This window comes from Fusarium keratoplasticum, chromosome 1, assembly GCF_025433545.1.
Source record: "Fusarium keratoplasticum isolate Fu6.1 chromosome 1, whole genome shotgun sequence".
Taxonomy (NCBI): Eukaryota; Fungi; Ascomycota; class Sordariomycetes; order Hypocreales; family Nectriaceae; genus Fusarium; species Fusarium keratoplasticum.
Window position 1 is genome coordinate 1235415 of NC_070529.1, and position 19802 is coordinate 1255216.

At 54.1% G+C, this 19802-nt stretch overlaps 3 protein-coding genes across 3 annotated transcripts; all 3 read left to right on the top strand.

Annotated features, from left to right (window-relative positions):
* Positions 1-201: 201 nt before the first annotated feature.
* On the top strand, positions 202-6650 carry NCS57_00038200 (Glutamate synthase; the record flags this gene model as incomplete). The annotated part of the gene is made up of 3 exons (XM_053050468.1): positions 202-421; positions 470-6455; positions 6515-6650. 3 exons carry the CDS (start codon positions 202-204, stop codon positions 6648-6650), a joined length of 6342 nt encoding a protein of 2113 aa, XP_052918983.1.
* Positions 6651-11484: 4834 nt separating this feature from the next.
* On the top strand, positions 11485-13925 carry NCS57_00038300 (SPX domain-containing protein; the record flags this gene model as incomplete). The annotated part of the gene is made up of 3 exons (XM_053050469.1): positions 11485-12136; positions 12221-13800; positions 13854-13925. 3 exons carry the CDS (start codon positions 11485-11487, stop codon positions 13923-13925), a joined length of 2304 nt encoding a protein of 767 aa, XP_052918984.1.
* A 1469-nt stretch (positions 13926-15394) lies between these two features.
* On the top strand, positions 15395-18189 carry NCS57_00038400 (uncharacterized protein; the record flags this gene model as incomplete). Its single annotated transcript, XM_053050470.1, has 5 exons — positions 15395-15475; positions 15619-16774; positions 16855-17036; positions 17124-18046; positions 18102-18189. 5 exons carry the CDS (start codon positions 15395-15397, stop codon positions 18187-18189), a joined length of 2430 nt encoding a protein of 809 aa, XP_052918985.1.
* Positions 18190-19802: the final 1613 nt, after the last annotated feature.

A 19802-nucleotide genomic window follows, 5' to 3' on the forward strand; every position in this document is an offset into this window, starting at 1 on the left:
TATTGCCCGACCACTGGATCTCGCTGCACAATCCATTCTACCTGTCGTATTCATCCTGTCCCCTTACCCATGCTAATTCCAAATGCTAGATCTCCGCTAGAGTCGCTACTGCTGCTCTTCCACCGAGGAACCCCGCGATCCTCCACCCCACCAAACACCCCCACCAACCCCACCTAGACCCGGTCGACACCCTCGCCTAGCATGGGCCTTAACGAGGAATTCGACGACCGACAGATCCATATCGAATCCGAGCAACAACCATACATCCCCTATGAGTATCAGACTGATAACAATGACTCGTGGGCTGGTGCCTTGCCGGTGAAGCAGGGTCTGTATGACCCTTCTCTCGAGAAGGATGCCTGTGGTGTCGGCTTTGCTTGCCACATCAAGGGCAAGCCTAGCCACAAGATTGTCAGCGATGGTGAGTTTTTCGTCCCCAGTGTAGTTGCACAAGACTGACCTCTTGCAGCCCGAAACCTGCTCTGCAACATGACCCACCGCGGTGCTGTGGGTTCCGATGCTCGAGATGGTGACGGTGCTGGTGTCATGACATCCATTCCCCACCGGTTCTTTATCAAGAACTTTGAGAAGGAGGAGGACATTAAGCTGCCTCCTCTGGGCCAGTACGCCGTGGGAAACCTGTTCTTCAAGCCCGACGAGGAGACTCTTGAGGAGTCCAAGAGGCAGCTGGAAGATGTTGCCGAGTCGTTGGGTCTGCGAGTCCTGGGATGGCGACGGCCCCCCGTTGATTCGACTCTTCTGGGTCCCGCTGCCAAGTCTCGCGAGCCCATCATTGCTCAGCCTTTTGTCGTCCTTGCCTCTGCCTATGGTGCTGGCGCTGCTCCGGAGATGACTGATCCTGAGCAGTTCGACGATCGCCTTTTCGAGCGACAGCTGTACATCCTCCGCAAGCGTGCTACTCAGAGCATTGGACTGCACAACTGGTTCTACATCTGCTCCCTTTCCAACAAGAACATTGTTTACAAGGGTCAGCTTGCACCTGTACAGGTCTACTCTTACTACCACGATCTCGTCAACGCCGATTACGAGGCGCACTTCGCCCTGGTGCACTCTCGTTTCTCCACAAACACCTTCCCATCTTGGGACCGTGCTCAGCCTCTGCGATGGGCTGCTCACAATGGTGAAATCAACACTCTGCGAGGTAACAAGAACTGGATGCGCGCCCGTGAGGGTGTCATGCAGTCTGATATCTTCAAGGAGGAGCTTGAGCAGATGTACCCCGTCGTCGAGGACGGTGGCTCTGACTCTGCTGCCTTTGACAACGTTCTTGAGCTTCTGACCATCAACGGAGTTCTCTCTCTGCCCGAGGCTGTCATGCTCATGGTTCCCGAGGCTTGGCAGGGTAACCAGCACATGGACCCCAAGAAGGCTGCATTCTACGAATGGGCTGCTTGCCAGATGGAGCCTTGGGATGGTCCCGCTCTGTTCACCTTTGCTGATGGCCGATACTGTGGTGCTAACCTGGACCGAAATGGTCTTCGGCCTTGCCGTTTCTACGTCATGGACGACGACCGTATCATCTGCGCTTCCGAAGTCGGTACCATCCCCGTCGAGCCTGAGACTGTCATCCAGAAGGGCCGTCTCCAGCCTGGTCGCATGTTGCTGGTTGATACTCAGGCTGGCCGTATCATTGACGACAAGGAGTTGAAGGAGGCTGTTGCTAGCAGACACGACTTCCGAGCGTGGCTTGATAGGGAATTGATTACCATGCCCAAGGTCCTTGAGACCATGGAGCAGGCTATGGACCTTGCGCCCAAGTTGGACGACAAGACTCTCCAGGCTGATCCCCTTCTGCTCTCCTTTGGATATACTCACGAGCAGGTTAGCTTGCTGCTTGCCCCCATGGCCGCCGATGAGAAGGAAGCCCTTGGTTCCATGGGTAACGATGCCCCTCTGGCTTGCCTGACCCAGGCTCCTCGTCTGCTCTATGACTACTTCCGACAGCTCTTTGCCCAGGTCACCAACCCTCCCATTGACCCCATCCGAGAGTCCATTGTCATGTCTCTGGAGTGCTATGTTGGCCCTCAGGGTAACCTGCTGGAGATGGACCCCTCCCAGTGCGGCCGTCTGCTGCTTCCCAGCCCCATCCTCTCCATCCCGGAGTTCAATGCCATCAACAACATGTCCTCCACCTACTCTGACTGGACTGTCAAGACTATTGACCTGACATTCCCCAAGAACCAGGGTGTCCAGGGCTACATCAGCCACCTCGACAAGATCTGCGAAGAGGCTACTGCTGCTATCGAGGCCCGGGACCGTGTCATTGTTCTCTCTGACCGTAACACTTCCCCTGACCGCATTCCGGTCTCTGCTGTTCTGGCTTCTGCCATGGTCCACCACCACCTGGTCAGCAACAAGTGGCGATCCATGGCTGCCCTGGTTGTTGAGACCGCCGAGGCTCGTGAGGTCCACCACATGTGTGTTCTCCTCGGTTATGGCGCGGATGCCATCAACCCTTACCTTGCTATGGAGTGCATCCTCAAGTTGAACCGTGAGGGTCTTATCAAGAAGAAGCTGAGTGATGATGCTCTCATCCGAAACTACAAGCACTCGTGCGACGGCGGTATCCTCAAGGTTATGAGCAAGATGGGTATCTCGACTCTTGCTTCTTACAAGGGTGCTCAGATCTTCGAGGCCCTCGGTCTCGACGAGTCCGTTGTCGAGCGATGCTTCAAGGGCACTGCCTCTCGTATCCAGGGCCTGACCTTCGAGCTCATTGCTGAAGACGCCTTCCGATTCCACGAGCGTGGTTTCCCCTCGCGATCCACCGTTGGACCTACTGGCCTTCCCGAGTCCGGCGAGTACCACTGGCGTGATGGCGGTGAGCCTCACGTCAACGACCCTACCTCGATTGCCAACATCCAAGACGCCGTTCGAACCAAGAACGACAAGTCCTACGAGGCTTACTCCCGCTCCGAGTATGAGCAGATCAAGAACTGTACTCTCCGAGGTCTCCTCGACTTTAAGTTTGAGGACTGCACCCCCGTCCCCATTGACCAGGTTGAGCCCTGGACCGACATTGTCCGCCGCTTCTGCACTGGTGCCATGTCTTATGGTTCCATCTCCATGGAGTCTCACTCTACCCTCGCTGTCGCCATGAACCGACTTGGCGGCAAGTCCAACACTGGTGAGGGTGGTGAGGACCCTGAGCGATCTCAGCGTCTTCCCAATGGTGATACCATGCGCTCTGCCATCAAGCAGGTCGCCTCTGGTCGTTTCGGCGTCACCTCCGCCTACCTGGCTGACTCTGACGAGCTTCAGATCAAGATGGCCCAGGGTGCCAAGCCTGGTGAGGGTGGTGAGCTTCCTGGCCACAAGGTCTCCAAGTCGATTGCTCGCACTCGCCACTCGACTCCTGGTGTCGGTCTTATTTCGCCTCCTCCTCACCACGACATTTACTCTATCGAGGATCTGAAGCAGCTGATCTATGATCTGAAGTGCTCCAGCCCTCGATCCCGAGTCTCTGTCAAGCTCGTTTCCGAGGTTGGTGTTGGTATCGTCGCCTCTGGTGTCGCCAAGGCCAAGGCGGATCACATCCTGATCTCTGGCCACGACGGTGGTACTGGTGCCTCCCGATGGACTGGCATCAAGTACGCCGGTCTTCCCTGGGAGCTGGGTCTGGCTGAGACTCATCAGACTCTGGTCCTCAACGATCTCCGTGGTCGTGTGGTTGTGCAGACTGATGGTCAGCTCAAGACTGGTCGCGATGTTGCCCTGGCCTGTCTGCTTGGTGCCGAGGAATGGGGCTTCGCCACAGCTCCTCTCATCGCCATGGGATGTGTCTTTATGCGAAAGTGCCATTTGAACACTTGCCCTGTTGGTATTGCTACTCAGGATCCCGAGCTGCGCAAGAAGTTCAAGGGTACCCCTGAGCATGTCATCAACTTCTTCTACTATGTCGCCAACGAGCTCCGAGCCATCATGGCTCAGCTTGGTTTCCGCACCATCAACGAGATGGTTGGCCACGTCGAAGTCCTCAAGATGCGCGATGACCTGCGAACCAACAAGACGGCCAACATTGACCTGTCTCTCCTCCTGACCCCAGCCCACAAGCTCCGACCTGGTGTCGCCACCTTCAACGTCCGAAAGCAGGACCACAAGCTCTATGTCCGACTCGACAACAAGCTGATTTCTGAGGCCGAGTTGACTCTCGACAAGGGTCTGCCCTCCAGAATCGAGTGTGACATTGTCAACACTGACCGAGCGATGGGTACCTCCCTCTCCTACCACATCTCCAAGCGCTATGGAGAGGCTGGTCTGCCTCTGGACACTGTCCATGTTAACATCAAGGGGTCTGCCGGTCAGTCCTTCGGTGCTTTCCTTGCCCCTGGTGTCACACTTGAGCTGGAGGGTGATGCCAACGACTACGTCGGCAAGGGTCTGTCGGGTGGTCGCCTGATCATCTACCCTCCTCGCTCTGCTGTCTTCAAGGCCGAGGAGAACATCCTTATTGGAAACACTTGCTTGTACGGTGCTACCACTGGTACTTGCTTCTTCCGCGGTGTTGCAGCTGAGCGATTCGCTGTCCGAAACTCGGGTGCTACCGCCGTTGTTGAGGGTGTTGGTGATCACGGCTGTGAGTACATGACTGGTGGCCGTGTTGTCATTCTTGGATCTACTGGCCGCAACTTTGCGGCTGGTATGTCTGGTGGTATCGCCTACATCTTGGATGTTCACGGCGACTTCATGTCCAAGCTCAACGATGAGATGGTTGAGGCTGGCCCCATCGAGGACGCCACTGAGATTGCTTTCGTTCGCGGTCTCGTTGAGGACCACCACCACTACACTGGATCCGAGCGTGCGGCTCGCATCCTGGTCGACTTCAACCGTGCTCTGCCCCGCTTCATCAAGGTCCTTCCCGTCGACTACAAGCGTGTTCTCGAGGAGGAGGCTGCCAAGGCAGCAGAGGCCAAGCGTGCCGAGTACAACCTGCCTGTCGTCTCAGGTGTTCACACCAAGAAGGCAGACAAGGCCGCCAAGCTCCAGGATCTCGAAGAGGCTGTTGGTGACAACGCCGCTGAGAAGAAGCGCGCCCTTGTGCTCGACAAGACTAAGGGTTTCATGAAGTACAAGCGTCGCGCTGAGAAGTACAGACCTGTGACCTCCCGTCTCAAGGACTGGGCTGAGCTCAGCTCTCGCCTGGACCAGGATGAGCTCAAGTATCAGTCAGCTCGATGCATGGACTGCGGTGTTCCTTTCTGTCAATCTGAGACTGGTTGCCCCATCTCCAACATTATCCCCAAGTGGAATGAATTGGTCTTCCAAGGACAATGGAAGGATGCTCTTAACCGTCTGCTGATGACCAACAACTTCCCCGAGTTCACTGGCCGTGTGTGCCCTGCTCCTTGCGAGGGTGCTTGTGTCCTGGGTATCAACGAGGACCCTGTCGGCATCAAGTCGATCGAGTGCGCCATCATTGACCGAGGTTTCGAGATGGGCTGGATGGTTCCCCAACCCCCCGAGGTCCGCACTGGCAAGACTGTTGCCATCATTGGCTCTGGCCCCGCCGGTCTGGCCGCCGCTGATCAGCTCAACCGGGCTGGTCACCTCGTCACTGTCTACGAGCGTGCTGACCGTCTGGGAGGTCTGCTCATGTACGGTATCCCCAACATGAAGCTTGACAAGCGTATCGTTAAGCGCCGAACCGACTTCATGGCTTCTGAGGGCATCATCTTCAAGACTGGTGTTGCTGTTGGTGAAGAGGGTCATCCTTCTCTCAACGACCTTCGGGCTAGCCACAACGCTGTCATCATTGCTACCGGTGCCACTGTTGCTCGTGATCTGCCTATCAAGGGCCGCGAGCTCGACGGCATCCACTACGCCATGGAGTTCCTGCACAAGAACACCAAGTCTCTCCTCGACTCCGAGCTTGCCGACAACACCTACATCTCTGCCAAGGACAAGCACGTTATTGTCATTGGTGGTGGTGACACTGGTAATGATTGTATCGGAACTTCTCTCCGCCACGGTGCCAAGTCGGTCACCAACTTCGAGCTGCTGCCCCAGCCCCCGCCTGAGCGTGCCAACGACAACCCCTGGCCCCAGTGGCCTCGCATCTACCGTGTGGACTATGGTCACACCGAGGTCCGCCAGCACACTGGCAAGGATCCTCGTGAGTACTGCATCATGTCTGAGGAGTTCATGGGCGACGGTTCCGGCAAGGTCAAGGGCATCGTCACCGTTCGGGTGGAGTGGACCAAGTCTCCCAGCGGTGGTTGGGACATGAAGAAGGTCGACGGTTCTCAGCAGTACTTCAATGCTGACCTTGTCCTGCTTGCCATGGGTTTCCTTGGCCCTGAGGCTCGCGTGCTCGGTGACGACATTGAGAAGGACGCTCGCAAGAACGTCAAGACGCCTCCTGGCAAGTACTGCACCAACATTGAGGGTGTCTTTGCTGCGGGTGACGCCCGCCGTGGCCAGTCTCTGATTGTCTGGTAAGTTATCACTTAACATCTGTTCTCTAGCGTGAACCAAAAGCTAACTGTTTCATCAGGGGTATCAACGAAGGTCGCCAGGCTGCTCGTGAGGTTGATCTTTACCTCCAGCAGTACACCAACCTGCCAGTCACCGGCGGTATCACCAAGCACACCGCTCAGGAGATCTTCACCCAGATCCAGGTCGAGGCTTAGATAGATGACGCCGTCATTCCAAGATGGTCTTTCTCTCGTGTTTTTTGTGGGCATGGGAGCAAACGGTTCAGCGATATACCCTGATTGTGGGACAATTGGAGCTCATGCAGGCTTAGGTTAACGGGGAACTGCGACTTTGTTGTTTTTCTATACCAATTTGTAGAATTGCGCGTTAGGCTGGATATATAAAATTATGATTTGAATTACTTGCTCGTCCTTAATTGTCTCTTGAGCGAAGTTGGCCGCATGACATTCGTTCGATCGTTCAGAGCTTGTGTCCTTTCCTAACTATCGCCCCTAACTCTGATCAGATTCATCTGGACATGTAGGTAATGTTACCTAACTCCTATCCCTAAGCATTACCTTACCTTTTATCCCCATCTGTTTATTCTAACTTGGTGATATCATGTCGAGATTCCTCATCCAGGGGTCGTTGTAGTGCCGACCAGCCACTCCAGCGTCAACGCGCATACCGTATACTTAGTGAAGGGTGGTATTAGAATCTCTCATACTGACCTTTCGGACATGTTTATGGCGTTGCTATCGCAGAATGGAGTATGTTAAGCTATCTAGATAATGCGGCTGGCCCCCCGGCTCGGTCTGGTAGGGGGCGGGAAACTGTAGCATTGTAGTCACAAGACATGACAAAGCCAGTAATCTCAAGGGCCGTTGCTAAGACTTTCATAGACGAGGGTATTCTGGGGCAATGCTCTTCGAAATAAGCGAGTCTAGGAGGATCGAAGGTACGTGGTAGCCCTTGCTGCTGAACCCCCTTCCGAGGACCGTTGGATACCGTCTCTTGTCGTGAAAATCGCTACTAGTGACCCAGCCCTCGGGTTACTTGAAATAAACTTATATGATAAATATGCACACGCCTCGAGGTATCTATTACCTGCCCGACTGATATGCCCGTTTCCCGAGAATGTCGGGAATCAAGCACGGGTTCCATCCCACTGACTCAACACTGGCAACTGGGAGCATGGCGATGAGGCAGCATCAGCAGCACTCTTGCCAAAATGAACGTCTAGCTATTAGTTTTATCATCTGAACTTTGTGACAGTTCATCTGCCGCATAGTCTTAATTGGTAGCTGCCAAAGGGGCTCTCGATTACCACCCCGCCACAAACACCGACAAGTCAGAGATCGATAGGCTGGGTGAAGCTCCCTCCGTTATAATTCACACCAAGTTGTTTTCTAGTAGAACTGCCTTCACTTTTGTAGTAAACCCCTTTCAGTGACGTCTTCCTCGTCGCCTCTGGGCATTTCATCGACGGTCATCACCTCAAGACTTGGGCCCCTGTATTTTGGTCATGGCCGTTTTGTTTTCTCTGAGCTCGTGAGTTAGAAACCACCTATATCGTTTGAAGCTGTCCTAGTCAAGAAACATAAGACGAATTCCCAGTTGATTATACAAGATACTGCAGAATCGTTCTCAAGAGGTATATTGGATCCCACCTAGTGATCTCCAGAATGTGCTTGTAACTTGAAAAGGCTCCATTGTCGGCACACCCACTACGCTTGTCCATTATGATGCAGTATCTGGACCAGTGCCAAAATCAGAGATTGTGGACCTTTCCGTAACTGTTTTTGGGAACGTTGTCTCCCTCGAACACGGATTCTTTGGATTTCTGCGCAACATGTTTAACCGACGATTTGGGGAGCATTCTTCAAACCCATGTCGAGAGAGGTAGCTTAGGGAACTTTTGCCAATGGGGATCTGACTTGTTGGTCCAGGTGAACCAGGAACTCTGTTCTTCGAGGTAACTGGCTTTGTTTTCTTGGCATCGTTGCTTGGGCCTGGGCCATCCAAACTCCGACCATCCCCTCGCAACGTTCACGCTCTCAGCGGACAACGTCGTGATCTAAGGCCCATAGGAAAGGGATATTCTAGAACATCAAATATATCAGGACCGAGAGTGAAAACACTGATGGGATGGTTTGCGCCGTAAGACACTCAAAGGTCACCAGGACCTTCCGGCTTCCGTTGGATTCCCATGAGACTCTGAGCTTATTATGTCGACGTTACATGGCTGGACCATGAAGACCTGGGATATAGCTGCTGACTTCCCTAGCCAGGCAATCGACAGATAGCGATACTTGACTTCAACTTCATTCTCGGACGAATCAAGGCTGGCAATGTTGGTGTCGAATGGTCCTACACTGGCCTGGAATGCTGTAACTGATTTCACCGCAAGCCTTGAGATGGGACCGATCTAGATCTAGCCATGAGCTGACCTATCTGAGATATCAAAACGGGGTATTGCCTGCAGGGTCTTCTCATTCAGGGGGGTTGAATGCAGCCAATTGTGTTCCTGCATGCATCAAAGACAACTGTCTCAGAGTTGGGAGACTGCCCAATTTGGACCTAGGATATAGTACGAATGGTACTGCAGAGTTTTCAAACCACATGATTTCCTGTCGATTCTGCTGCATTACTAAGTGCCTCTCCATGGGTTGCTTCAGAAGCTCAAGGGGGAAGTCGGATGAGAACGTACCGGTGATGTGCCGGCTATTCGTAGGTAGTCTCCGAGGGAAGAGGATGCTGCCATCAAACTATTGAAATATCTCGTGATTCTACATGAACTGGCAGGAATTAGAATTCCAGCTTGGAAGAGCTCACCATCTTGGATATGGCTACATGTCAAGATCGACACGTTGATGTTAATACACACTTCAAGGCCAGAACCATCCACATCCAAAATACCTCATTGATGCAATGTTGAATGGGCTCAGTCTTCGCCGTGGTCAGGTAAACTGGGGCCCTGTCGTGCCATCTTCCAGGGGTAGTTTAGCAACAGAGGACAGGCAGGTCAAAGGTCTGGCACGCCAGTTCCGGCCCTCCGAATATTTTGAGCCTTCAATCACCCTACGGGGTGAACTATCTACGGCCGTAGAAGGCTGGCTGGGAGCCTGTTGAATCTGTCGTCTGTTACCATCCTGAACGTCACGCGCCCAGACAGCCATTACCAGTCGGAACCACGAGCCTGGGATGAAAGTGCGAGGTAACCATGTCCTAGCAAGTCATGGGCAGAACTGGGATTTGCAAATCTTCCGTGGCTACCTTGAGAGAGTATCAATTGTCACACTCAGCCGCCTCGGCCATTGGTTGCTCCAGGCTCTTCATCCTGGCGAATTCGCATATTCAGGTTTGTTCGCTAAGACGGCTGAGACTGAGGATAGCGACTTTGTACTTCTAAACAGAGACTATTGCCACCTGCTGCTCAAATTGGCCCCTCTCCCTTGATCAACTACTGAGGGCTGCGGGAACCCTTGCCCTGTGTCAGTCAAAGCTGATGAATTGTCGTACTGGATCCCTTCAGAAAACCAACCCGTCAATGGTTTGGCACTCGGAAACACGGTACACGGTTCAATACGGGGCACACCACACTGAGGCTAGCCGTGTTGACGCTAGAATCGTTTAGGTACGTAGTCGCCCTCGGTGGCAGATGTTTGTCTCGAGAAGCGCCGAGAAGGGATCGTGAAGTGTATTGGGTTCTCACTTTGAAAAATCCTAGACGAATGTGGCCTCAACAAGACATGTCGTGTGCGCCCTTGATATTTCGAGCTCAGTCTGGCGACAAGGAATAGGGGCCTCGTGGTCTAAGGAGGCAGGAATGCTGCCATCAAGAGACCATTTTTCTTCTCAGACAGGGTCAATATTGACGTCTTGAGCCGCTCACGTGCCCTTGAGAAGGACGTTGCAATTGCGTTGCTTGGGAGATGGGCTATCGTCCCTTTGGGTCTAGTCCGTGGGCTCTAGCAGAAGCCAAGTTTCTCTCGACACGAGTGACATTTTGATGCCCGAGAGGTCAAGAACTGCAATGATTTTTGCGAACCGAGGGGTCACCGATCTAGACCAACAACTTGATTTCTGAAATCTTCAGATGAAGCTATTCCCTCCCCTCCCCTTCACGTGCGTCAACCACAGCACCAGAGTGCACGGAGCGGCTAGAATGAAAGCATGGGTCAGGTACCTGGAATTAGGGTGCATGCATGCCTACCCGTTGCGTCACTAACCCATTGGCGCCTTTGAGGTGCCGCACGTGTATAAGTCGGGGGATCTGATAGGGCAATCGGGGAGGGAAGAAGCAGCGGCACCAGCAAGCGACACCGGGACCCGCACTTCCCTCTGAGGACTAGCCCGACCCAGGGAGCCCAGCTAAGTTTGCAGCGGGCTGTCCGCTGCGAGACACCGAGGAGCCGCTGAGCTCGAGACGAATGAATTGGCTAATGCAAGTGGCTGGGTCGAGCTGCTAGAGCTGTTGAAAGGGAGCTACTGAGCAAGCCCCGGTGACACTTTGGGCACCTGCTGCAGGTGGTGGGCGCGGTGGCAGTGGGTGGGCTCCATTGTTGCGTCGTCTGTCTATGCTTGGTTTCACGTCGGTCGGCCTTTTTTCCTTCCATCGTGCCTACCTAAACAACCTGAACTTGCTCGAGTGGGTGCATTGCTCTTGCTCGTTCTTTTTTCCTGTCTCGCGACAACGTGGGACCGTGGATCACGACTCTACTACTCCCTTGGGAATCCATCAATTTTTTCTCCTTCTACCCTCTCGTCCATCCTTCTCTCATCTCCATCATCTCGTCGCGCCTTCTTCGACTTGACACTCCTGCAGAACGACATCATCGTTGTGTCATGATCCTGTGACCCGACCCATCTCCCGGATCCCGTGTTACCTGCGCCTGCCATCCATTGATTGTCTCGCTCCGATCCTCCGATCCCGACGTGATAATCGCCCTACCCGGCCGTCCATTCTCCGCCGTCCGGCCGGCCTGCCTGCCTTGATAAGTGTAGTCGCTTCCTAGACCGTGGACGACCAGCCCCTCCTCGCCCACAATGCGCTTCGGTCGCACCCTGCGCGAGTCTATCTACGCGCCATGGAAGGACAAGTACATCGACTACGCAAAGCTCAAGAGCTTGCTGCGTGAGGACGTCGCCGACGACGACCGCCCGTGGACCGAGGACGACGAGACTCGCTTCTGCGAGGAGATCTTCAACAAGCAGCTCGAGAAGGTGGCCGAGTTCCAGGAGCAGCGCTTCAACGCCCTCAAGGAGCGCGTCGATTCCGCCTTTGAGAAGCTCAAGGAGCTTGCTCCCGTCGAGTCTACCGAGGATGACGGAACCATCTCCAAGGGCGAGATCTCGGCCTCGCGCCTGCGTGCTCTCGAGTCGGAGCTCGATGACATTACTAACGAGGTCCGCGAGCTCAAGAAGTACAGCAATATCAACTACACGGGCTTCCTCAAGATCATCAAGAAGCACGATCGAAAGCGGGGTGATCGCTACAGGGTCCGGCCCATGATGCAGCTGAGCCTCGCCCAGCGCCCCTTCAACTCGGAGACCGGCTACTCGCCCCTCCTCAACAAGCTGTCCATTATGTACTTTGCCATCAGGCAACAGCTCGAGGAGGGCGGAGACCAGCTCCCTCCTCTGGATCTCGAGTCCCAGGGCGAGACTCACAACGGCGAGCGTTACACCGCTCACAAGTGTAGGTTCCTTCCGAGGACGGGACGTCGCTTGGCAGTCGTACCGTATCTTGAAACACAACAAAAGTACTAACATGTCTCGGCAGTCTGGGTCCATCCCGACAACCTTCTCGAGGTCAAGACGGTCATTCTTCGACATCTTCCTGCCCTTGTTTACAGCGAGCAGTCTGCCAAGGAACTTGATGGCAGCGACTCGCCGTCCATCACTTCGCTTTACTTTGACAACAGGCAATTTGACCTCTATGGCGAAAAGGTCAACCGTCAAGCTGAGGCTACTTCATTGCGCCTTCGCTGGTATGGACAGCTGACCACCCGCCCAGAGATCTTTGTTGAGGAAAAGATTGTGGACGACAAGGGCAGCAAGGAGCTCAAGTTCTCCATCAAAGACAAGTATGTCAAGTCGTTTGTGGACGGCGACTACAAGATGGACAAGGCGATCCAGAAGATGAAGAGGCAGAGTTTCACGCCCGAGCAGGTGGACGCCTACAAGAAGACTGTGAATGCCATCCAGAACTTTGTCAAGGAGAAGAGTCTGAGCCCTGTTCTGCGGGCCAACTACGTGCGAACCGCGTTCCAAAAGCCCGCCGATGATCGCATCCGCATTGCCATTGACACTGATGTTGCCTTTATCCGCGAGGACACTCTCGATCGCGACCGCCCTTGCCGTGACCCCAACGAGTGGCACCGCCTGGACATTGACGATAGTGAGATGACCTATCCCTTCAAGAAGATGAACCAGAGTGAGGTCAACCGGTTCCCCTATGCTCTTCTGGAAATCAAGCTGAAGGAGGACGGTCTCCGGAAGCGCCCATCCTGGGTTGAGGATTTGATGTCTTCTCACTTGGTCCACCCCACGCCGCGCTTCTCCAAGTTTGTGCATGGCGTGGCAGTTCTATTTGAAGACTATGTCAACAACTTGCCCTTCTGGCTTAGTGACCTCGAGGGAGATATTCGAAAGGATCCTCAGAAGTCATTTGAAGAAGAGGAGCAGCGTCGTGCTCAACGACACGAGGATGTGATGGCGGTGGGCAGCTTGATTGGCGCGGGCGCAAAGTCGGGGTCGTACAAGCCTACACAGAGCTCCCCAGTGAGCAAGTCATATCTGGCAGATCGCATGTCCAAGGACTCGATTGCTCAAGCCCTTAACAACCGATCATCTAGGGTCGCCAACGGGGAGGAGAATGGGGAGAGCAGCTCCCGACAGCAGGAGGAGCAGCAGGAGAGGTCTTATGGAACTCTCTCTTCGGTGATCCCAGGTTTCTCACTGTCCAAGTACTCTAGAGCGAAGCGAGCATCGCAGCAAGCTCTTCCCGAGGGCGTGGTGGCGCCAACTGAGTGGATCAAGAACGCTGGCGAGCTCAAGGTCGAACCCAAGGTTTGGCTCGCTAACGAGCGAACGTTCCTCAAGTGGCAGCACATCTGCATCCTTCAGGGTGGTCTGGCCGTTGGACTGTACACCGCAGCCGGCAAGGATACGGTTGCCTCGATCATGGGCCTTGTCTATGTTTTGATCGCCGTCTTTGCAGGAGCTTGGGGCTACGGCATGCTTAGGGTGCGCCGAACCATGATCTTGGAACGGAGTGGCAAGGACTTTGATAATATGATTGGACCCATGATCATCAGCGTCTCTTTGATGGCTGCCTTGATCCTGAACTTTTTCTTCCAGGTACGTTTTGCTGGTACGGCAAGGGCCTATCAAGTGCTAACATCAGTCAACAGTATCGGGCAGCTTTTGGACGGATGAATGATGGTCAGGACGGAAGTGAGCCCTTGTCGGAAGACTTGAGGTAGGCGAGCACGAAAGAGATGGAAGTTGTAGTGTTGGTTCTGTGAGAATCGGATAGGATGGGCGTTGGATGATGCATTCCTTTGGTGTTTCGTTTTGATCGGTTTGAAGATGTTGGAGGGAGGCATCGGCCATTTTACTGCTAGACTCATATGTTTTCACCAGTTGTGATTGGTCTTGTGTTGAGGTTGAGTACCTAAATATGACTCTAGTTGTCATCGATAGGAGCCATCATGTTCATGATGTGAGCAGTGCTCTCACTGTTGTTGAGCATGGGACCTGCGTCTATGGTGACATTTGCAAGACTCCCTGTAATAAGGCAGGTCCTAATCTTAAGCCAAGACTGTCCCCGTCCAAATATAGCGTAGGATGATCAAGCCGAAGTATCCATCTATGATAGAACCCCTGAAGCGCAGCATGCAGGCATGGGCTTGTTGATTGCAGCTCTTGCTCTCCACATTTATGAACTTGCATGTACCTCTATGTGTAATGATTCATGGAGATGTGTAGGAGAATGTGGATGATACAGCTCGAACTTGTTCGCGGAGTAATTATTGCAATTGAACAATGAATCCCTCTTTAAATCATGTGCAGCAGAATGTCTTGCCTGGGGTGTCTCGGCGTTGAGGAACAATAGGCCTCCGGCGGCAAGACGAGGCAAGGATGGTGAGGCAGGCACGAAGGCCCTCTACATGCATATGTGCTGCGCGTCCCCGTCCGTACCGTACCTGCCCTGTCTCTCTTTTTCCCCTGCCCCCATCCCATCCCTTCAATTATCCCGGACGGAAGAAAAGCCTCTTTCGCAACTTTACACTTTTCTTCTCATCTCTCTTTTTTGAATGTGACTTCGTGGTCTTTTAAACTTTCATCTTGAGGCGTGTCTACTACGGTGTTGCTGTGAGGTGACAACAACTCCAACTGGGTCTCCTCCCCTCCGTCTCATATCCCTGTCACATCGGTCTCCAGAGAGCTTCCCGCTGCTTGGACGACAGCCTCGCCTCCACGATTGTCGACCTGCAAGTCGCGCCACAAAAAAAACGCGGCTTCCCCTGCCCGGGCCGTCCATTTTGAGGCCTGCGTGCGCTGGGTGTGGGCAATTCTGGGCTGCGCATTTTCATCTCCCCTTCTCTTCCCGCTTTCACGAGCAATTCCTTAGCTCTCTCTCTCTTATCGCTTCTCCTCAGAGAAACAACCAAGACTTGACAGGAGCGGGGAGATCATGTGCAACGCCGAGTCCGTCTGCTGCTAACTTAGCTAACTCGGCGAGCTACGTACCGTACCCTGGGTTTCCGATTTCCCTTTCTACCTGAACCCAGTCCCGCGCGCCATCGGGCGTCGCGAACCGCACGACCTGCGACCAACATCTCTTTTCGCGACATCATCCTCCCTCCTCATGGGCTTTTCTCGATAACCCCATCCTCTTCGCCAGCTTCGCGAGTCGCCCTAGAGCTGCGCTGTCGCTGCTCATGACATCATGACGGACCAAGGCGAAAAGAAGGGTCTCTGGAGCCTTTTCCGAAGAGCCAGTAGCAGGAGACAATCCACCAAACCACCGGTGCGTAGTGGCGTCTTCTTTGTTCTTGAGCGCGCCGTGCCTCGGCTTCTGCAGAGCTCTAGATCTGCCATGCCAAGCCAAGCTTAACTCGACAACCTCATCGCTCGAGAGTCTCTTTGCTGACTGTACCCCGTGGCTTCTAGACAAAGGAACACCTCGAGCCCAAGGAATATCACCGGCCCCGCCGTGCAAGCAATGGCGATGCTATTCAACCCTTTCCTCAAAACTCTGGTTCTGCTCCCGATCTCAGCTACGAGAAGCGCCGCCCCGCGACCGCCGATGACGAATCTCGCGTCCGACGCCGACCTAGAAGGTCGCAGCCCGAACCTGAGCCCGAACCTCGACAAGTGAGGTCTACCGGCTTCTTGAAGAAACCCCGTGGTGTAAACGGACGCACCACCACCACTGCCCGATCCCGTGAACCTCTTACCACCTCCTGGCCTCCCGAAGGCATCTCTATCGGCGACGAGTTGCCACCACAGCATGCCTTGGAACTTGTCGCCCGCGGCGCTCCCTCCCACAAGGGCCACAAACGTCCAATCCCCCATCACCCCGAAGAGTTCTTCTCGCTTTACACAACCTCTGGTGGTAATCGATCTAATGGCAAAGGCACCGACCATATGGATGTCTCCAACCTTCACGACTCGATGACCCAGCTGATGACCCTGCGACTGCTTGGTCACGGCCATGCCACTTATCCATGGGAAACACTCGAGCAGCCTAGCTACTCATTCTTCTTTGGCCACTTGCCGGGTACCATCACTCTCAATGAATGGGCCTCCATGTCGAGCGTCTTGCCCCCAGCCATCATGCTCCGCGACTCCGGCGTTGTGCCCCGACCGATGGATCTTGAGAGCATATTCGACCGATTGCAGGAGCTGCGCCATGGTCTCGAGGATGATAATGAGGCTATGCTGTATCGCAACCTTTACAAACGCATTCTGAGGGACCCCGACAAGATTTTTAGCCCCCATCGGACTCTCGACAAGCAAATCACCGACCTCATCCTTGTCCTGTCGCGCCCAGAGTGGATCGACTTTAGCAATCCGCGCAACCAGGTCGCGACCCGCTTCATCTTTGACAGAGGCGAAGAAAATCGCGAACAATACCAGAAATTCTTCCATCAGCTACTTCTCAGTCTGGAGCTGGAGCTGCGCATTCAGTCACAACAACATGGCGACTGGGCAAAAGAGAAGCTAACCTCTCAGATCCCTCCCACGATCCAGTGGAACCTGGCTCTGGCTCGTCGATGGCAGAATTTCGTCCGCGTTGACGACTTTGGCAAGACCCCTGAAGATAGTAAGTAGCCCGTGTTGATAGCGGCATGCTACGGAGCATGATATACTCCAAGAGTTGAGCTTTTCTGACACTGGTTGCAGTCCTTCTCCGTTACAAATTAAAGAAGCGCCAGATCAGGATGCTGAGGCGCTTTGCCCAAATGATGAGGTGGCCGAACCTGGATGAGACCCTTGATAACATGAAACAAAAAGACTCGGAGATGTCTTTGGATGAAGTCAGCTCTGATGCCTTTGCTTTTTTCAGCGGTCTCGTACTGCCTGGGGTGAGTCTGCCCGTTCATGTCCCTGAAACTTATAAGCGGCGGTAGTCGTTGGCTTGTTTGATGCGTGAAGGCTGACTTGAGGAACAGCAAACGTTCCCCTTTCTTATCATGAACACACTCCTTGATCTCGACCCTGACAATGCCACCAATGAACTGGCCCTCCTCTCACACATGCACCCTCAATGCGGTTTCCAGTATCGAAACAGCTACACATACTGGTCCGCCACTTGCATTGTAGGCAAGGTTCTAGCACCTACTTGCCACGGGGTTGCTGGGTGGGTCGGTCCCGCGCGGACGACAACAGATCTAGCTCCATCTCAGATTGCACGTATCCGCAGTAGAAAACCAAAGCAACGGATGAGTGACAAGGACGTGGAGTCGATGGGGGAGCGATCCGACCCGCTGGGCCCGCCGGCTGAGGTCTATCCCGTGGACGAATATCAGCCAGTAGCACCGAAAGGTGGCCCTGATGATGCTGTTGACACGGTGCGGATAGAACTGCTGAGCCTCAAAGCTGCGGATCGGCCCGACGGTGCATCCCCCACAAGTTCAGGCTCACGACTGTTTGACGCGACGGTGCAGTTCGCTATCGATGGGGTATCATGGCCGTTGCGGCTCATGTATGACGTATCTTTTGTGGCAGCATGGCCGTGTTCCGAGGGGCCACATCCACTCTTCTTCGACTACATATATACAGCGATCCGTGTTGACTCGATAGTTGGGGTACGGGACTGGGGAGGCCTTTACGGGGGACCACCATCGCATAGTGTGCGATCGAGCCCCGGTCCAGGCATGATGCAGGGACCGTACCGGGATATGTTCAGCCATAGCTTTGGTCATAACCGTCTTCAGGGTCACCTATTCGACCATGGTGCCAACGAGGAAGAAGACGACGACGAGAAGGTGCTCGTGGTTGAAGCGTTCGGGGTGCGCGATAATGAGGTCCTCGCTCGAGCTTGGTGCTCGCATTGGGGCCTCAGCGCGATCGTGGCGGATATTCAAAAGACATGGTAAGTTGGATACTGAGCTATGAGGCTGTCATGACTTGAGCTGACAGGCGTGCAGCATGGCGTGTGCCATCCGAGAAGCGTACGCGGCTACGCTCACAGTGGTGATCCTAGTAGAAGGACAGGAATACCCCAATGATGATTAATGACTGTTATGAAGTTATGTACTGTTCGCTTTTCCTGCCAGCGTTGCGTTGCGAGACTGGCTGGCGATGCGAGAAGGGTGCGAAGAGTGAATCTTGAGTCTCGAAGGCCAAGAGGGACAAATAATGGGAAATCTGTCGAGGGTGGGCGGAGTTTAAAGGAAAGGGTCTGATTTGTGAACCAAGGGATAAGAGTAGGGCTCATCTGGCGGTGAGGGAGCAGTTGTATGAATGCTTGTATATTGATTGAGGGTTTCAGAGGTCACGCTCGGGCTCGGTGAATGATCGGCCGACCTTGGACGAGGAACAAGGTTTAGTTGGGCCCCGAAAGTTAGTGGATAGTTTCACAACTCAAAAGAATAGTTGCTATAATGAGGTTGCCTGTAGCGGGAGTAGGTCATTCGCCGTGAAGGTCCATAGCTCTCAGGTGTTATGGGTTGAATCATGACCTGATTGAGTTATTCACCGCACTGGGCAGGTCCAGCAGGTGAGCATTCTCGGTGAGCGGCATGCAGCTTGCTATTGGCCAATTGGCTCTGTCAGCGCAATTGCTCAGTGGCCAGAGTCTACGGATAGTCCGGATCTGGAAGCCCGAGGCTCTGGGACCGTTCCATTGCCCGGATGCAGCACCCCGGCCAGAGATACCCGGAGGGGGCCTGAGCTGCATGATGTTAAATCAACCCCTCTTGAGGTGGACGGAGAGATAGCAAGTGCATGCTTAAGAGGACGGAGAAGAGAGCTAACCCGAGCCTCTAGGCAAGTCGGATAATAGCCGACCGGCTCGGCAGAGAGAGAAGCAGGACGGGGAACGCAGCCGGGTTCTTGTCTAATAGGAACAGACAATCCTGGCTCAGGTCATATTTTTTGCGAGGTCATCTGAACAAGAATGGATTTTTCTGTACCCGCTGCGGTGCGCGCGGGATAAGGCAGGGGGGGACAACGACGAGCCGACGCCACATCACCCTCGTCTCACCATGGTTGCAGGCACAGAATGGAGGTTGACGGGATGTAAAGGAGAAGAGCGAAGACCGGAGGTGAGCGAAGCGGCAGCGGTGAGCGCCTACTGTGCGAGCGAGGAGGTGGAGAAGAGTGCTGCGTGTGTGGGTGCGCAGCGGCCGATCATGGCGAGCCGTGAGTCGCGCGGGTCGATAGACGTTGCTGCGAGGCTAGAGCAGTTATCGCATCGTGCTAACGGCTAGGCAATCGTTTGAGAGAGGAGGGAGTTGTTGTTGAGTAAAGCAGTCTAGTCAACAAAAATGTTTGATGCGAGTTTGCTTGAATGCATGACGGTCCAAAGTCGGGATGAAAGAGTGGTGGTTTCTGTGTAGCTCCTTCTTGGATCAGCTCTTTCCTTTGATCCCCACGGTCTCATGATTGGTCATCAGGCAGTTGAGGATCGCCAAAAGGAAGACGCAACAAGGAGGAGAATAGGGCATTCGAAAAGATCATCTGCTTCTTACCAAGCCAAGTCTCCTCCAATTCATCCAATTCGCCTTGTATCCTGTCACATTTTTGTTGCCCATCATGGGTTCTACAGCTGATCATGAAGTCTTCTCACTAGCTCCATTGGGCTGTGATGGACGATGGCTCGTGTCGAGGGCCCTTCGGCTCCGTGG